At 42.3% G+C, this 19,863-nt stretch overlaps 1 protein-coding gene across 19 annotated transcripts in view; it reads right to left on the reverse strand.

Annotated features, from left to right (window-relative positions):
• The window catches only part of ZNF185 (zinc finger protein 185 with LIM domain), a 71,169-nt gene that overhangs the window by 41,268 nt on the left and 10,038 nt on the right, over nt 1–19,863 (reverse strand). For 18 of the 19 annotated variants that reach the window (XM_035113832.3, XM_088664594.1, XM_088664595.1 and 15 more), the window contains exons 2-7: nt 3,694–3,771; nt 3,309–3,444; nt 2,099–2,173; nt 1,601–1,663; nt 942–980; nt 41–109 (exon numbers count right to left, since the gene is read on the reverse strand). In XM_035113832.3, coding sequence (XP_034969723.2) covers nt 41–109; nt 942–980; nt 1,601–1,663; nt 2,099–2,173; nt 3,309–3,444; nt 3,694–3,718 — 407 coding nt within the window. In that variant the 5' untranslated portion in view covers nt 3,719–3,771. Of the gene's footprint in view, nt 1–40; nt 110–941; nt 981–1,600; nt 1,664–2,098; nt 2,174–3,308; nt 3,445–3,693; nt 3,772–3,899; nt 4,008–19,863 lie in introns of those variants that run through there. The other variant, XM_088664581.1, reaches the window with a different exon arrangement.

The following is a 19,863-nucleotide window of genomic DNA, read 5'->3' on the forward strand; positions in this document are numbered from 1 at the left end:
CCATGTGTCTGTCCCAAGATCAGGGATTAATCAAACACACCTCTTTTGTGAGCCATTGGATGCTGTGTTCAAAGGAGTAGTCTTATCAATGGTCTTGGTGAAAACCCCTCTAAAAGAGAGACACAGAGAGAAAATATGTAAGTAACTTCCAAGATCACACAGCACATTACAAGCTTGGTGGATCAGGGAATGCTGTGGATCTTGATCTCCATAAGGACATAGTGTATCTTGATTTCAAAGTCCCCCATGATATTCTTGCAGAGAAGCTGGTAAAATGTGGGCTGGACAAGGTTACTGTTAGGTGGATTTGTACCAGTTTGAAACTATACCAGACCCTGCTTAGCTTTGCAAATGTGCTGGCAGTTTTATTGTTGCACCGCTAGGAGGACACACTTAAGCAGGAATAGCCAGCTGCACAAATATAAGATGGGGGCACTTGGCTTGCCAAGGATTTAGGGGTCTTAGCAGACCACAAGCTTCATGAGTCAACAGTGTTATACGGCATCAAAAAAACAGCTAATGCTATTCTAGATTGCATCAACAGAAGTCTAGTGTCCTTATTAAGACACATAATAGTACCGTTGTGTTCTGCCTTGGTCAAGGGTCTGGAAAGCAAACCTTAAGAGGAATAGTTGAGTATATTTAGCCTGGATAAGAGGAGACTGAGGAGAGATATGATAGCCATATTCAAATATCTAAAGGACTGTCCTGTAGAAGATGGAGCAAGCTTGTTTTCTGCTGCTCTGAAGGGTAGGACCCGTACCAATGGATTCAAGTTACAAGAAAAGAATTTCTGATTAAATATCAGGAAGAAATTTCTGGCATTAAGAGCTGTTTGTGAGTGGAATTAACTTTTTTGGAAGATGGTGGACTCTCCTTCATTCTATGATTCTATATCAAAAGCAAAATGCTTTCCTTCTTTCTGGTCCCATCTCTCTCACCTGATGAGGTACCCAGAAGGTGATGTGGCACTGGGAGATCTAGGTAGAGAACAGAAATACATTATTGGTAAAAGGAGAAAAATATGCAGAGACAAAACGCTTAAGGTTTTATCCGGATTGTTGGCTTTGGGAAGATTGAACAAACAGACACATTAACACGGAGAAGCACTGCTGTTGTGGGGAAACTACATTTGCCCCAGTGGTCAACAAGTTGTTGGGGAAATGTGTGTTTTGTTTCATAAAACCTTGGAGGAATCATTGTAAGAACTACACCCATCCTGTGCAATTTATTTTTTTACCTGAGAAAGGAAGGAACTACTGAGTTTGGGGCTGGGGAGGATACGGAAAGATGGTAGATATTGGCTGGGGAGAAGCTGCAAATTCTTCTCCAGCTCAGTTTTTAATCTAAGCCAGAGAAGAATTGCAGGGTTTTAAAAGTTCCTCTCTCATTGTAAGGTGGGGGTTACTACTGCTCAATGTTCATTTCCTAGCCTGGTGCAGGAGAACTTTGATATCTAGTTTTTACAAAGAATTACAATAAACACATACACAAACTGAAATTCACAGACTACAACCTGCAATGCCAAACTTTAAGGTAACCGTGGCCCTCCCCCCCCCATTAAGTGCCCTACTTTTTGCAGTAAAAGGGAGTCACTAACTTTTTGGAATAACTTTTTGGAGACTGTGGTTCTGCTTTGGAAGGTGGTTCATCAAAGGCTAATCTGGAAGAACAGAAGAGAAATGTTACCAGATGACAAAAGACAACACCATAGCAGAATAAAACATCAAAAATTCATGATGGAATTTGAGTCCTATTGCATTTGGCTAAGGAAGAGCTTACTGTCACTTGACTTTTATGTAGACTGATGTTTGCCTAATAGCCTTTGAAGGTAGCTGAGCAGTTGAGTCAACTGCCATAATATGAAGTACCTTATATAAATTAAGGAAACTGTCTTATACTGTACTGAGTCAGATTCTTGACCCATCTAACCAAATATTATATTCTCAGACTGGCAACAGCTTCCCAGAATATCATGCAGAGGCATCCTCCCAGCTCTGCAATGTGAGTTCCTTTTAACTGACGAAGCCCACCCAGAATCGCCAGTGGATAGATCCCAAAGGAAGCAAGGTATGTGCAGGTGGTTCATCAAAGGCACCTGCGAGTTGGTGACAAACTCTTCGGTGAGGCAGGAGATTTCCCAGTGGTGCCCCTGGTCCTCAATGGTGAATGCCTGTTGGATGGGAGAGGGGAGAAGAGAGGCAAAAGTGAGAAATCAGTGTGGTGGAAGCAGCCCTGGTGTAAGAGGCTTTCATGCTCTTTCAGTTATTGTTATCAATATTTAAATCAATATATCAACATTGATATCATTATATCAATATTTATTCATTACACACCCTTCGCCATAAACTCTGGAGAACCAAAACACAACCATCCTTTGAAATTTTCACTTATCCGAATGTTGTGATGCTATTCTCCAAGCAGGAGAATCATAATATACAAAAATTCACCGTGTTACAGGAAATCTTCTGCAAAATGTGTATATCAGTCAAAACTGATTTTGTACAAAAATGTGCTTACCTGGAGAAATTTGCACTAATATGCTGAAGAATTTTCATCATGTTTTTTTTCTAATTAAAAAGATTATAAATTGTTGCAAAATGTGGAGAATGGGAAACTGAGAAAATGAGAGAAGATATTCTTCCACCTCTAGACAATTGATAGATGGGCAGTTCTGCCCACCTGGCAAAACTGACTTACAAGGGTGAAGGAGTTCTGCCTTGTCAGTATATTCCCCACAGAGAATGCACTGGCAAAGTAGCACCCTTCAGGATTGAACTCTGTGTTCACCATTCAATCCTTTTGGCTGCAGGGGTCTGCTTTGTCAGTATATTCCCTGCAGGGACATCAGCTGATAGACAGGCAGATGTGGTTTGGGAGAAATGGCCTTGCAGGACAACTTGTAACATGATTGTTACAAGAAGGTTCCACCCTCTCCTGTGCTAGGACCAACATAAAACCTCAGACATAGCTGACAAAGAATCTAAAATCCTAGTTATTCCCTCTTTACAGGCTGCACCTTCAGAGGAAAGTGAATAAATGGATCTTTGGTGCTCTGGTTCCTCAATTGCATGCCAGTGCTCTGGCAGAAACCAGCTGCTCAACAACTGCCTTTTTAAAAAAGATGCAAGGCTCTTCATATTCAATAGCACTGCACACAATGCAAAATCTGAAGTCTGATCCCTTGTGAACTTTTCTCTAAGAAGTTGGGTGATGATTGAGATATTATGTTTTGGCAGCATTGGAAAGAGGCCTGGGCAGATGGAGCAGCAATCTTGCAGGCAGGGCAGGTGAATGCCTCTACTCACAATGGGCTGTGGTTCTGCTCCTCCTCAGGGTCCGATCTCTGCTGAATCCAGCTCTTATCCCCTTTCAGTGTTGTCCGCACTTTCATCTGGGTGATGATCCTCTTTCGATCCTCATCGCTAGGTAGAATGACGCCATCTAATAAATGCACAAAGTGTTAGCTAAGTCGCTTGCATAATGCAGACAGAGTGGTGGCACTTGCCCTTCTTCTCATTGGAAATGCTCTATTGCAGGGGACAAAAAATGCGGGGGGGGGGAGCGAGAAATGTCCCTATTTTCATCTGAAGAACGTTGAAGGGTATGCAGCTTGAAAGTAGAGCCCTGTAGAATTAGCTGCAAACTTCTAAACCCTTGGGAAGGAGTAATAATTACTCAGCAGTTCATTACCTTTCACAACGCCAAGGGACAGCATGGTTTGTGTTTCCTCCTTCCTCAATATTCAGAGTTTTGTGCTAGCTGGTATAACTGGGAAGGAAAGAATGAAATCCAGGTTATTAATGAGACTGGAGGAATGGAAGTACCACAGGCATTGCTGAACTTTCTACAAAATGGACACTATTTTTTATTATTCTTCCAACAGTTCCATTACTTACTGCAGGGATGAGGAACATTTTTTCAGTCAGAGGGTGACATTCCATTCTGGAAAACATTCCAGGGGCCACTTGCTGCTGGTGGACAGGGCCAGATTCAAAAAGTGAGTGAGGCAATGAATGCAAATGTTATCTTTGCATAGCTGGTTTGTTTCTGCGCAGATGCACATCCCTCTCTAGCCTCCATCCAGACAAGCAAGAGGTATCACCTGTTTTCAAGGACACATTCCAGCCAGGCAGAAGCACTTAAGGGGGGAGTAGGGGGTGTGATCTGAAGAGTCCCAAGAGAGAGAGAGAGAAGCCTAGATGGTACCATTTGCCCCTGGGGTATGGGTTCAGGAGGTAGTTTTCTCCTGCTCATGTGAGCTTTTTGTAAACAGACTTAGATTTTATAACACATGTGGGCACTTTTAGGCTTTTCGTGTAGTCCAACATCTTGAGGGATCCAAACCCTTCCCCCAATAAATGTTGTTTTGTAAATCCAAATGTTGTTTTGTAAATCCAAATGTTGTTTTGTAAATCCACCTTGGATTTACAGAAATATGGGCACAGAGAAAAAGAACTTGGAGCTCTTGTATTTAAATAAATTATTAGCCCTAATGGTTAAAGAAACTTCAGTGTTCAGTGAGTAGCCCCTTCCTGATTGTTGTTATCTTGCAGGTGGAGTCCAGTTGCATACCAGCAAGTTCTGGTTGCACAATGAATGTTGTTTTGGTCCTTATGTTCAGTAAACCAACTTCAAAATAAGTAAACAGGCCATTTGGAAGCAACCAATGGCAGTGTTTCACTGGATACCAGTTGTTGGAGAACAATGGCTGGAGAAGCAATTTCATTCCTAGCCTGCTTAAGGAGTTGGATGATATACAGCTCCTCAACAGAGTGCAGACTTTGCACAAAGAATTTCTCAAGTTCAGCTCCTGGCATCACTAGTTAAAAGGCTCACATAGGTAGCAAAGACCCTAGAGAACTACAACCAAATACTGAGCTAGACAGATGAACAGATAGGCCCATTTGCTATCAGGCAGCTTCTTGTGTTACAGTCTTTTTGGAAGTACCTGTTTGGCCACTGTGGGGAAACAGGATGCTGAACTAGATGGATGTTTCTTCTTAAGAATTCTTATCTCAAGGTACAAGACAGGAAACATATAAATGTCAGGAAATGTACCATAAACTAAGGAATTGTTGTTTGGGTTCTACAGAAATCAATTACATTACACTGCAGTACACACACACAAAAAAATGTATGAGAAATAAAAAAAATACAATTAACAACAAATCCATGTTGCAGACCACCCTGAATGAAGTTGGTCAACAACACATCCACTGGCAGTCAACATATGGAAACCCCTGTCTCAATTCATGATTGGTGTGTGTGTGTGTGTGTGTGTGTTCCTAATGAGCTGTCAGCAAGATTCTACAATATGGGGTTTTACTGCTGGCTGTGCGGGTCTCTTGTCTTGATAGATCAACAGTTGGTAGAGCTGCCTAGAAGAGTGTCTCTAAGGAGAGAGAATATCTAGGTAGGTGGGGTGCTGAGATCAGCATGCGTACTGCCTGCAGCTGAGCTGCTTGTGTTCCAAAATGCAGAAGGGGGGGGGGAGTCCTCTCGGCTCCTGATTCAGCAGCTTTGGGGTGGGGGGTGGGAGGATTTGGCAAGTGTGTTCCAGTAGTCCGCTCAAAAATCTTAACAGAAGCAGAGAGAGGAAGCAACGTCTTATAATGTGTAGTGTCTGTGATATGACTTTAGCGATGAGCTAAAGCTTATCCTGATTGCAGAGAGAGAAATTAAAAATCACAGATAGGCTGGTCAGGGAAGGAAGAGGGAGGAGAAGACAGCTGTAGGGAGCTGCTTTGGAAATGCTCAGCTTTCCTCATACAAGCAGGATGGGGAGGAGGGTGGTGACTTTTTCTTTTCTTTTTCTCAAAAATTATTTCCTGTAGCACAAATGGATGAACTTTTGCTTACGGTATTAATGACTAAAATGAAATATTAAAAAAGATTACGCACAAACCATTTTAAATTTTTTTGTATGCCGTTTTACCATTTCATTAAAATTGTATTAACAATTCTATATATACCGGTATTTCGTATCAAATTTGGATACAACACTACATTCCACAATGGGGAGTGTTCTTAGCAACATAGGGTATATAAATGTCACACCTGCGCAAGGTAAAAGCCCCTTTTTGGGACCTCAAAACTCAGTCAGCAGACCCTGCCGGGCATGCTGGGAAAAGAACCTACAGGGGGAGGTAGCAAAAATCGTCCTCTAGCGACGTCTATACTGTTACTGCAGCTAAAAAAAGTTTCCTTGTGTGTTTGATGACCCTATATAATGTTGTATATATGTGACTCTAAAGCTTCGGTTCAATTTTATACCTGCTTACAGTGACTTCAAAAATGGTCAAAAAACTGATAAATAAAATTTTTAAAATCATTTTGTGTGTGAGGTTTTTTTAAATCAAATCTCTTTGAAAGTAAAATTTTATCTAATCTTTAATGAAAGCTCATCAAATTATGATACAGGGAAATGAGGTTGTAAAAAAGTAATCACCCTAATGGGGAGTCTGTGATCTTCCGTGTATTGTTTGACCGCTAACTCCCATCACCCCCAATCATCAGCTATGTTGGGTAGGGGTGATGGAAGACACAACTTACAGAACCAGGGCAGTCTCGAGCAGGTCGCGCGCCCTGGTGCTGAGGGGCAGAGATCGCTCCAGCGCCCCCGCCCTCACAGGGCGCAGCATGGTTTCCACATGGCTCGGCACCCTGGCGCACCATGCCACCAGGGGTCTACCTAGAGCCGGCCCTGTATAGAACGCCACAGACTCCCCATCGACCTCTGCTCTTTAGCACTTACCTGGAGCCAGACCTACTTACTGGAGCTCATAGAAATGGCTCATAGAATTGGCTGACACCAGGGGTCAGTATCACTGGGTACCCACTGAGACCCATATTGTTCCATCTTGCTCCGTCTTCTTGTCCATTTGCCCTCCCTGCTTGCCTCACCTTCTCTCTCTCTGGGTGGCTTAATGGATTGGGCAGAGGAAAGAGGGCAACCAACCGAGACTGCCAGCATCGGTGATGGGGAGGGTGCCCACTCAAGGAGGAAGGGAGTCCTGAAGGCATCTTACCCAAGGTCTCCCCAAAACATACGGCCAACACAACCCTTGACATTTTGAACTCAGCTATTCTAAGGGGATGTAGATTCAGTGACATTCTGGACACAGTTGTGGGAAGTAGGAGAAAAGAGGAGGAGAGTTTTGATTATCATAGTGTTGACCAGTTACCGGGTCAAGACCTTGTTACTCTGGAATGCTCTTGTTCAGGACTCAAGCCAGCCAGCCATGCCCTTCCAAAGATACTCCATTCAGCTTCTAGCTCCAACCCTCTGCCACACACGCAACAGTCATTCAGCATTCCATGCCTACTGAGCACACAGTTTTTGGCCCTAGGCTGTTTTCTTGCACTTTTGCAAACCTTGGCTGCCACCCAAGCCTGTTGTTGCCACCCTTTTGTGTGTACGTAAGGATCCGCCCTCAGAGAATGAGTTCACTGTAAGATGGAAGGGACAGTGAGCCACTCCCGTTGCTTTAGGATGAAGTAAGCACTGCCACTTCCGCCCCCTGCCTAGCCACCACTTGGCATCCCCGTCCTGTCATGCATATTTGTGCACTAGTTATCGCAACGCAATCCTAAACAGTAAATGTGTCAGCCCAGCTGTCAAGAACTGGTGTCGACAGCACTGAAAGCAGGAAATAAAACTTATTTCCCCAGTACCAGGAACTTGCCTTGATTCCAAGGTGTTTATTTTAGCCAATGCACCAGGTTTGGATCCCCACCCAGATCCCTCAAATATGCTAGTTTCCATAACAGCAAAGTACTGGAGTATCAGAGGTACTGAGACTACAGGCACACTCTCCAACATGTCATGGATGAGAAGAGAGAAATGCATGTTTGACACCCCAGCAACCATTATACCAAGGATGATTGAAAGCTACATTCTGCATTGGGGGTTCATCCCCAAACTGCTGGAGAAGTTGGAGCGCTCTGTAGAGAATGTTCTGTGAAATGTACTACAAAGTCCACTCATGCAATGCAAATTCTGTCACCAACCAGTGCTATTTTTCTAGAAAAATAGGTGCTGCAGCACACCATGAACTTCTCCCTTGTTCTCTTAGAATGGCAATGGCATCCACCTGAGATGTGCTGGAACTGAGTTCTGGTGAGCTCTGGCTGAAATAAAAGCCCTGCCACCAACAAATGAGGTGTCTATGCAAATATCTGGCTCCTCTTGACTTTAAAGAACCTCAGTAATGATGGAACCCACAGGTGGAGGAAACTTATATTTTTACATATATTTTGTAAAGGGAATACAGTGGTGCCTCGACTTACGAATTTAATCCGTTCCGAAGGCACCTTCGTAGGTCGAAAAATCCGTAAGTCGAAAAGTGCCATTGGAAACGTGATTTCCCATAGGAATACATTGGAAATGGGAAAATTCGTAAGTCGAAGCAACCCCATCTAAAAATTCATAAGTCAAAAAAACCCTATCTAAAACCGCCGCGGTTTCCATTCGGATGTCGAGAAATTCGTAAGCATGCAGCCATTTGCTCCACTCGTAAGTCGAAAAATTCGGTTGTTGAGTCATTCGTAAGTCGAGGTACCACCATTTTTTGATCCTTTGTTTCCTTTCTTTATACCTGCACCTTTTTTTTTGTTAACAAATCAATAAAAATTTAAAAATGCATTGACAAAGCAGGGAGAGGGGAAGTGTCAACCTCCAAAGAGCTGTAAGGTTTGCAGAAGTATGATAAAACATCAGTGGGTGGGGGAATCCTAAAGGGGCAACAGCTAAACAAATCCCAATGTACCTATGTTCAGTGGACATAGAATGCTGAGTGTCTCTGAGGTGGAACAGGAAAGATTCCTGTAAAGAGTGCTTGTACCTGTAACATGCTGGGAGGAAACTGTCAAGAAAGGGCAGGGCTTGCTACTGTTTCATGACTCACGGTTGTGGGAGGGGGAATGAGCTGTTTGTTGTTCCCCAAAGCCATACCTGGCAAGTGCTTCCAATCTGCCTAGTTCTGCATGAATCTGCAAAGCCAGAAATTCTAGTGCAACCTGAGTGTCTGGGATGAGCTATTCCAAGTTTAATTGAGAAAAAGAGGCAGTCTAGACCTGTTGATGAGAGAGCCTTGGTGTAGCCAGTACATACATTGTCAAGTCTCTGAAAAATTAGACGGCTGCTTTAGCGTGGGTCTGTGCGAGAGATGGGACAGGATGCAAGTGCCAAGTTGTGTGGCCTCTTAGTGGTTTTATAACACAGCAGCTCAGGTAGGATGCCCCGCTTTGCAGAGGACAGCCTTCCAGTTTAGGGGTAGGGAACCTATGGACATCCAGATGTTTCTGGAATAGAACTCCCCCATCATCTCCTACCACTGGTTGTGCTGGCTATGGCCAATGGAAGTTGGAGTCCAACATCTGGAAAGCTACAGGTTCCCCATCCCAATTCTAGTTGAGGGAGTCATATTTCTGAAAGGCTGTGCAGTTTAAGCCTAGTTTAACAATACCATAAGAAGGGAGAGCAGTTTTCTTGAAGATGCCCCATCAATAGTGGCCTGGTCACAGACTTTCCTGTTAAAGTGAGCTGCATTGTACAGTTCTTTAAATTACAGTAACAGGGTTGTATCCAACTAAATTTTTACTCAGAATGCACTCAGTGAAATTATTGGAATTAAGTCATGTCCTTTAATTTCAAGGGGTCTACTCTGCGACTAACATTGGATACAGCTCATTGGGCCAGATTCAAGTAATCCAGTGTGCAAGGGCTCCCACTATTATAATGGGGTTTCCTCTTTTCCACTCTTTGTGTGCCCCCAATCCGCCCCCAAATTGGCTCTGGAGAGGGTCAGGAGAACACCCAGAATAGCGTGCAGGGGGAGAAAGAGGCAGAAATGTTTACGCTGACTGAACGATCAGAAGACCATAATAATAATAATAATAATAATAATAATAATAATAATAATAATAATTTATACCCTATCCATCGGGCTGGGTTTCCCCAGCCACTCTGGGCGGCTTACAACAGAATATTAAAATACAATAATCTATTAAACTCTCTTTTTTGGCTATGTGCTTCCTGCTTTTTAGCAATGTATACACCCAGTTCTCAATCCTGGTGAGTCATCTGGAACAAGAGACCACCACCACCACCCCATGGCCTGCAGTTAGTATTGTTGTGAGTATGGGGGCTTAGTCTGCATGGGGTTAAAATCTAATGGACTGAATTAGCCAGGCAAGGACTGTCATTACCACCTAAGTAGCGTCAGCATAACAAAGAAAGCTGCTCTGTGCCACAGGGCGAATGAGTGGGCTGGCAGTGAAAAAGACAATAGCTGGAGTTAGAGTGTGTGAACTGGGCTAGAAGCAGGCAGAAGCCACATGGTTGATTTCTGCAACTCACTGAAGACAACCAGTCATGCCCTGGGTCCCCCAAGCTCTCTCAATGCCAATGAAAAATAATTGAATAGAAAGAGAACCTACCCACATGAGGATGCCAAGACCACATAATACCGGTCCTGAGACCTACATTGGCGCCCAGTATGTTTCCGAGCACAATTCAAAGTGTTGGTGCTGACCTTTAAAGCCCTAAACGGCCTCGGCGCAGTATACCTGAAGAAGCATCTCCACCCCCATTGATCTGCCCAGACACTGAGATCCAGCGCCGAGGGCCTTCTGGCGGTTCCTTCACTGCGAGAAGCAAAGCTACAGGTAACCAGGCAGAGGGCCTTCTCGGTAGTGGCACCCGCCCTGTGGAACGCCCTTCCATCAGAGGTCAAGGAGATAAACAACTACCTGACATTTATAAAACACCTAAAGGCAGCCCTGTTTAGGGAAGTTTTTAACCTGTGATATTTTAATGTATTTTGGTATTTGTTGGAAGCCACCCAGAGTGGCAGGGGAAACCCAGCCAGATGGGCGGGGTATAAATAAATAAATAAATAATTCAAAAACCTTGCACATACACTACAGTGGTACCTTGGTTTAAGAATAGCTTAGTTTATGAACAACTTGGATTAAGAACGCTGCAAACCCGGAAGTAGGTGTTTTGGTTTGTGAACTTTGCCTTCGAAGCAGAATATGTTCCACTTCCTGTTGAGTGTATTCCATTTGTAAATTGAGTCCCCCATTGCTATGGGAAAGCATGCCTTGGTTTAAGAACACTTTGGTTTAAGAACGGACTTTTGGAATGGATTAAGTTCGTAAACCAAAGTACCACTGTATTGTAAAAGAAAGAATGTTTACTATTTCCTCTCTCCCCTTCTCTCCTCTCCCCCAATTTTATACTGTATATTATACAACATTAATGTCTCACATCAAATACAACTGACCTGTAGAAAGGACTTTATGATCTGAAAACAGAGATGATATATGTACTTTAGTAACCCAAGAAAAACCTTTAATAAAAAGATTTTTTTTTAAAAAAAAAAAAAAGGGTGGCTATGGAAGAAGCAAGAATTTCCGATGGGCTAATGCTGTGAGCCCCTCCATTGTAGGTTCAGGTTGTGTATATGTGTAAATAAATCATATATCCTAGCACACCATAGTCTCTGCGGTCCCTCATTCTAAGTAAACCGAACCCTGGGCCTGGAACCCCTGGGATCAGTTCGGGGTTGCGTGCAACATTATTCTTATAAGTGTGACCTACAACAAATTGTTGAAGCATGGATTGTTCCCCATTCAGGATACCAGATGCTCCATTCTATTCCACCTAATGTTCAGGTTCCCCCCATGATCCCCATCAGCATTCCATTTATGAAGTTCAGCGTCATCTCTGGCCTTCTCATTTTGCAGCACCCTTCTAGAGAGGCTTTGAGCTCTGCGAAGCTGAAAGTTTCTAAGGGTAGGAGGTTATCTCTGGAGTTCTGACACAGGGGACAGTGAGTGGATCTGTTCTTCATAAGAGTGTCAAGCTGTCTTCCTCAACCTTTGGTGAACTTGAATATTTGTAAGTAAACTCAAGCATCATAGAAATGTCATAAACCTCCAATGTTCTCTCCTCCAAAGACTCATCAATCCCAAGTAGGAAGAAAGTGCATTAGCCAATCCACCTTCAGACGTAAGTTGACATATAATCTTGCTGGCTTTATTTGTATATCATTTATATTTGTTGTATATTATTTTTAGGTGCACCACTTTGGAATCTTATTATTATTATTAAGCAATTTATAGATACTTATAAACACAACAAATAAAAATTTAATTTCTGGAAATGCTGAGGAAGAAGCTGAACTAAGGCAACGATGCTAGCCACTCATACAAATAAAATTTTAACAAAGCATCCCTGAAACCCAAAAATAAAGACTGAAGGTTGTTTTCAATGTTGCTTGTTCTCAAAGTAGCCCCATTGAAATCAATAGGAATGACTAGCTGAGATGCATTAATTTCAGTGGGTTTAGCTGGATACAACCCTGAGTAGTTTACCAAAGGTAAAAAAGTAAAGGACCCCTGGACGGTTAAGTCCAGTCAGAGGCGACTATGGGGTGCAACGCTCATCTCAAGTGGAGTCAAAAGATACTTAGGAAGCTGCCTTATGCTGAATTAATCCATTAGCTCAACCAGTTCAGTATAGCCTCTCAGGGCTGGCCCTATGGCAAGGCTGGGTGGCGCCGGGCGCCGGGCCGCCAGGGGGGCGCCGCGTGGCTGCACCCATGGCAGCTGCTCGGCGAACGCTGGGAAACTGGGCGGGGGGCATCGGAGGGATCTTCGCACCACGGCGCCTAATATGCTTTAAATGGCCCAGTAGCCTCTACACTGACTGGCAGCAGCTCTCCAGGGACTCAGGCAGGGGTAAGATAAGATATCTTTATTGTCATTGTCCCCCTGCGGGAACAACTAAATTACTCGGTTGCTACTTCCACTCAGATAAAGCATTCCGCATAATCCAAAATTATAAAAAACCTAATTAAAAACAGTAAATATAATACAAAATAACAAGTAAAATAAGATGACTTCAAAGTCCAGGCTTTCCATTTAAGGCCAAAATTGCTCTAGAGAAGAAACTGTTCCTGAGACGGCTCGTTCTTGCCTGCATTGTTCTATATCTCCGTCCCGATGGCAGGAGCTGAAAGAAATGGTGACCAGGGTGCGTTGGATCTCTTGATATATCTAGTGCTTTTCTATGGCACCTGGTGGTGTAAATTTGTTCTAAGGTGGTGAGTGAGCAGCCAATAATGCTCTCTGCTGTTTTAATAATTCTACACAGCCCTGCTCTGTCCTGGGAAGTACAGCTTCCGTACCACACACATTAACCGTATGTGAACACGCTCTGTATGGCACAGTGATAAAAGTCTTTCCCAGTGCTACCTAGAGATGTTGTGGACCGAGCCTGGGACCTTCTGCATTCAAAGAAGGTGATCTCCCACAGAGCTATGGCCCTTCCCTGAGGCTGGGACTCTGCATGGCAAACAGCATACCCTCCAACATCTCTCAGATGAAAATAGGAAAATCAGATGAAAATAGGAAAATCTATTCTACATCAGGAAGCTTCTCCCGCATTCGATCTCACCACACATGTAGATGTCATATACCCATATACATCTGTCACCTTGAGGCAATTACAAACTCTCTGCCTCACCTGTCTCATGGAATAGTTGTAAAGAAAAACTGTGAGAGGGAAGGGATTGTATACAGCACCTTACACAGATAAATGGAATGAAATAAAATTTTAGCTATATGCTGCCTTGAGTCCTTCTCAGGGAAAAAGGCCAACAACAACAACAACAACAACAACAACGATCAGGAATATACAAGAGAATAAATCCTATTAAATTCGCAATCCTAAGCATTTTTTTTACTCAGAATTAAGTCCCACTGAATTAAGTGGGACTTAATTCTGAGTAAAAAAAAATGCTTAGGATTGCGATGTAACACTGCACAGTCTTTGCCCAGTTATCTAGGAATAAGCTCCACTGAATACAGTGAGACTAAACTTCTGAGTAGACAGTGTAAGGCTCCATTTACAATAAATGGTAATACAACAATATGAATCTGCATCTTCAGAAACTGGCTTCTGTAGAATTTCGCCTCCACCAAGCATCATCCCTAAGTTGTAGCTTATTGGTACCACTAGCATGCCTACAGAATGCATGCACGTTTCCTTAAAAATGCCTGGCTGCTGGAGCGTTGCAATTAAAGAATTGAACATGGAATGGCTACATTTTCCTTCAAAATTATAGGAAGGGCTTTGCATGCCAGCTTCATTGTTTTCTTTATTTGATGCAGGTATTTTCAGTATAAACAGGACTCTGTTTTTGCACCTATACACAAACACACACAAACAGAGAGAGTTCCTATTTCCAAAAAGAATAGGAAAGGGGGGTTCTGATATTTCCACCACTTTTAATCAAGACAAGGAGAGGAGGAAAAAGGAAATCTGGAACATTCCAGGATCAAATCAGAAACTGGGATGACTTCAGTAATTCCAGGAGTGTCCTTGGAAAGTCAGGACACTTGAAGGGTATGAAATAGGGGTGGTTGGATCAGGTGTAGTAAGACCAAGAGGGTGGCATAGCTTCCCTTATAGACAAAGACCATAAACCCAGTCCTTTTTTTCTGGGGGGATGTGGGGGTATGCATACCCCTAAACATTTTGTGACTCTAAGTTTGGCCTCATTGAGGGGCAGTATTTCAATATGAGTAGGAAAATGAGAGTACCCTAAACATGTTAGAAGAAGAAGAAGAAGAAGAAGAAGAAGAAGAAGAAGAAGAAGAAGAAGAAGAAGAAGAAGAAGAAGAAGAAGAAGAAGAAGAAGAAGAAGAAGAGCACTGCATAAACCTATTCCGCTAGCCCATAGAACAATCTTACCATATATATCAGGGCTGGGAAATCTTTTTCAGTCTGAGGGCCACATTCACTTCTGAGCAATCTTCCAAGTGCCATGTGCCAGTGGAGGCAATAGTGAATGCTCAGCAGAGTAGGCTAATTTTTACTTACTTAAATGCACATACAGTGGTAGCTCGGTTTAAGTACACAATTGGTTCCGGAAGTCTGTACTTAACCTGAAGCGAATTTTCCCACTGAAAGTAATGGAAAGTGGATTAATCCGTTCCAAACGGGTCCACGGAGTACTCAACCTGAAGCGTACTTAACACGAAGTATGAGTATAATTGGTTCTGGAAGTCCATACTTAACCTGAAGCGAACTTTCCCATTGAAAGTAATGGAAAGTGGATTAATCCGTTCCAGACGGGTCCGCGGAGTACTCAACCTAAAGCGTACTTAACCCGAGGTATGAGTGTAATTGGTTCTGGAAGTCCGTACTTAACCTGAAGCGTACTTAACCTGAAGCGAACTTTCCCATTGAAAGTAATGGAAAGTGGATTAATCCATTCCAGACAGGTCCGCGGAGTACTTAAACTGAAAATACTCAAACCGAGGCATACTTAAACTGAGGTATGACTGTATCCTGATCCTCCTGGCATTATCCGAACTCAATGGCACATCCCAGGCAAATATATTTGGGCTACAAACCAGAGCTGTTTAGGGGCTGTAGCCTGGGGGCAGACAGGGATGCTTGTAGGGCCACATATATTTCACTACTCATAAATTTATTTTATTACTTTATTTATTTACGACATTCCTATTCTACCTTTCTTCTAAGGAGCTCAAGGTGGCATACATACTTCCTCTTCCCCCATTTTATCCTTTGCAAGGTAGGTTCGGTTGAGAGTAATTGACTGGCTCAAGGTCACCCAATGAGCTTCAAGGCTGAGTGGGGATTTGAACCCTGGTCCCCCAGGACTTAGTCTGACACACTAACCACTAGACCACACTGCCTCTCTCAATGAGTGCAGTGGGGCAGCATGCTGTCAGTAAAATGTAGGTCTCTAGATATATAGTGATCAATTTATGTGGGTGTATATAAAAAACCTACAAACCCAAGTGATGGAGATGTCTCTCTGATTAATTATAGATTTTAATCTCAGGGTGTGCCTTTCCACTTTAGGGAGCCAGGGCAGACCGTAATGGATGTTAGGGTGTGTTATTATAGGGTGTGAAACTTAATTTTTGCAAATTTATTCAGTAGGAGGTCTTAAGAATATGTTTTTGGATGTGAGGAATTCAAATCTGTTATTATTTTTATGCCTTGGCAACATTTAGGTTGGTAAGCCTGTTTTCAGAAAAGCAAAGAATTTAAATGTTACCTTCTGAAAATGACAGGTAATGCCAAATAATAATAATAATAATAATAATAATAATAATAATAATAATAATAATTGCAAGTACTTAGCAATCATTTTTCTATCCATTCTGAAGGAAATCAGCCCTGAGTGCTCACTGGAAGGACAGATCCTGAAGCTGAGGCTCCAATACTTTGGCCACCTCATGAGAAGAGAAGACTCCCTGAAAAAAACCTTGGTGTTGGGAAAGATTGAGGGCACAAGGAGAAGGGGACGACAGAGGACGAGATGGTTGGACAGTGTTCTCGAAGCTACGAACATGAACATGAGTCTGACCAAACTGCGGAAGGCAATGGAAGACAGGAGTGCCTGGCGTGCTATGGTCCATGGGGTCACGAAGAGTCGGACACGACTAAATGACTAAACAACAAAAGCAATAATTTTTAAATTTTAATGATTTCTGTGCAATTTTACACACATTTTCCTTATCAAGCGCAACTAAATTATATTAATATAACCAAAATACCTTTTGAATTCCCAAGTCATGTTACAACTTTTTAGCATATTTTTGGAAATTAAAAGTTGAAAAATTCAATGTGTCCTAAGATATGGCTGTCATCTTTGGTCTCAGTTCTGGTTGAAGGAATGGTTGAAGGATTGAAGAATATTTTAGATTTGGAAGGTCATGATAATATTTTAGGTTGGGACACTTTCTTGTGGTATGAAAAGGTGAAAATACATAAAGGTTTTACAAACCATACAATCAGGAAAAAATTGTGCAGAGTAAGGGATAAGTATAAAAACTTGTTGGAGACCAAAGCACCACTATGGCTTTCACCTTTGGAAGCCATAGCAGTAAAGAAGAAAAATATGATGGAAAATTGGGCAACTTATAGAAATTTATTAAGAGAAGGAGGAGGAGAATTTAAATTAAAAGAATTTAAGTATTTATCAGAGGTGTTAACAACATGGTTACAGTATCATCATTTGAATGAACTATTTAAAAAGGATATGAAGCGGGGGTTTGGGGAACAAATATCACAACTAGAAAGAGACCTGTTAAACTGTAATGTTAAAGTGATATCTGAAATGTATAAGATGTTATTGAAATGGAAGACAAAGGACAAACAAGTGAATCTTCAATGATACACTGGGCAATAGATATTGATCATAATATAGGAATGGATGCAAGAGGACGTTTATGGAATGTGGATCTAAAATTTTATAGCATATTATAGTTTAAGAGATAATTATATGAAAATGTTATGTATATACAGTAGTCCCTAACACCTAGTAAAGTTAATGGGACCCCTGACCATTAGGTCCAGTTGCGACGCTCATCTCGCTTTACTGGCCGAGGGAGCGGGCGTACAGCTTCCAGGTCATGTGGCCAGCATGACAAAGCTGCTTCTGGCAAACCAGAGCAGCACACGGAAACGCCGTTTACCTTCCCGCTGGAGCGGTACCTGTTTATCTACTTGCACTTTGACATGCTTTAGAATTCCTAGGTTGGCAGGAGCTGGGACAGAGCAACGGGAGCTCGCCCCATTGCAGCGATTCGAACCGCCAACCTTCTGATAGGGCAAAAATTGAAACTGAATGCTGAAAATGTAAAGAGAAAGAAGGTAACTTTTTTCATATGCGGTGGTCTTGTAATAAGGTTAAAGCTTACTGGGAAATGATATATAATGAACTGAAAAAGATGTTTAAGATAACATTTATTTTAAAAACCAGAAGCTTTTCTTTTGGGAATTATGAGATCAGAACTACCTAAACAGTATAGAAATTTATTTATGTATGCAACCACAGCTGCAAGAATGTTATTTGCCCAAAAATGGAAGGAAGAAGAGGCCCTGATGAGAGAAGAATGGATACAGAAGTTAATGGACTATGCTGAAATGGCGAAACTTACCAGAAGAATAAGAAATCAAGACAAACTTTATTTAAAAAAATATAGAAATGGTTTATTGGGTATTTACAAACAAACTGTAAACAGATTAAGATATTGGCAGGATTAATGTAAAAACCTGCAGTTTCAAAATATATGTGGGATATATACGGGGATAGATATATATAAAAGAATGTGTTGAGATATGCAGGGAGATGAAAAGAAATGTAAAGAACCACAGAAAGAGGGGGAAGGGAGTCGTAATTTGAAATGTTAAAATTATGATTGAATAATTCTTGTAATATATACAAATGAAAATTAAAAATTAAAAAAGAGAACAAAGAAAAAAAGAAGCCCCAAGGTTTGTGGAACTACCAAAACAACAACAACAAATCTTTATTTAAAAACAACACACACACACACACACCGGGAAGTAAATACACTTTAAGAAACAGCACAAGGAGGAATGAGTGAAGGTTGGGATGCAGGAATACAACACAGAGCACAGGAGGAAAGTAGAACACCCTGCTGGAACACCAAACAGGAGAGTCCCATTAAGAGGGAGGACTGTCCCTTTTCCTTAAAGGTAAAGGTACCCCTGACCATTAGTTCCAGTCGCGGATGACTCTAGGGTTGCAGTGCTCATCTCACTCTGTAGGCTGAGGGAGCCAGCGTTTGTCCGCAGACAGCTTCTGGGTCATGTGGCCAGCATGACTAAGCCGCTTCTGGCGAACCAGAGCAGCACACGGAAAAGGAGGTTACTCTCCCGCCGCAGCAGTACCTATTTATCTACTTGGACTGGCATGCTTTTGAACTGCTAGGTTAGCAGGAGCTGGGACCGAGCAACGGGAGCTCACCCCATCACGGGGATTCAAACTGCCCACCTTCTGATCGGCAAGCCCTAGGCTCTGTGGTTTAACCCACAGCACCACCTGCGTCCCTCTCCCTTTTCTTCGTCAGATAAATGTTGGAGGATATGGAGTTATGTGACCCCCGAGTCAATGAGATAAGTAACTATACAACATTTAGAAGACATCTGAAGGCAGCCCTGTATAGGGAAGTTTTCCTGTTTAATGTTTTATTATGCTTTTATATATGTTTGAAGCCACCCAGAATGGCTGGGGCAATCTAGCCAGATGGGCAAGGTTATAAATAATAAAATTATTATTATTATTATTATTATTATTATTATTAAATAGGACATCCCTATTTTCATTGGCGAAATGTTGGAGGGTATGGAAGTGCCTAAGGCCCCATATGCAGAGGTGGAGTTAGGTTTCCGCAGTGCTGAAACACAGGATAAAGGGAAGAATCTAAATGTAGGGCTGCTGTTGCGTCCCACTCTTGACTGCTACCACCAATACCTGATAGAGATTTGTTGCCTCTGACAGCTTTCTGGCAGGCAGAAATTCCAGTTATTATTGGCATTTCTGAAGTGCCTCGCCCCACTTCAGCTGTTGGTAATTATTGTTGTTGCCTATAATTAATTCCTAATGATTATTCAACAGATTCATCTACCTAAAGAGGATGGAGGCCCTGTTGCTGCTACAGCCTGCACAGCCAGTTTCAGGAAGCTTCCCCAACCATTGGAGCATCAGCAACACTCGAGAAATTGTCCTAAGGAGGTGCATATGGATTTCTGCTTTGATTTCAGCTTCCTAGCCTCTGATGTGATAATTAAATTACATAATGCTTGATTTCATGTAAGGTGCCTTTTTGGTTCTAATTGCGATTCTGCATACTGCATAGATCTATTTTCATATGCCTGTACTATGGAAGTGAAATGTAACAGCAATAACAACTGCCACCACCCATGTGCTCCAGTGGTAAATCACTGACCCTGTTTTCTGGGTACATCAGGGTAGGGCTTTGGGGCAGAAGTCTAGGGTCCCA

The sequence above is a fragment of the Zootoca vivipara genome, chromosome Z2 (assembly GCF_965207765.1).
Source record: "Zootoca vivipara chromosome Z2, rZooViv2.hap1.1, whole genome shotgun sequence".
In the NCBI taxonomy this organism is placed as follows: Eukaryota; Metazoa; Chordata; class Lepidosauria; order Squamata; family Lacertidae; genus Zootoca; species Zootoca vivipara.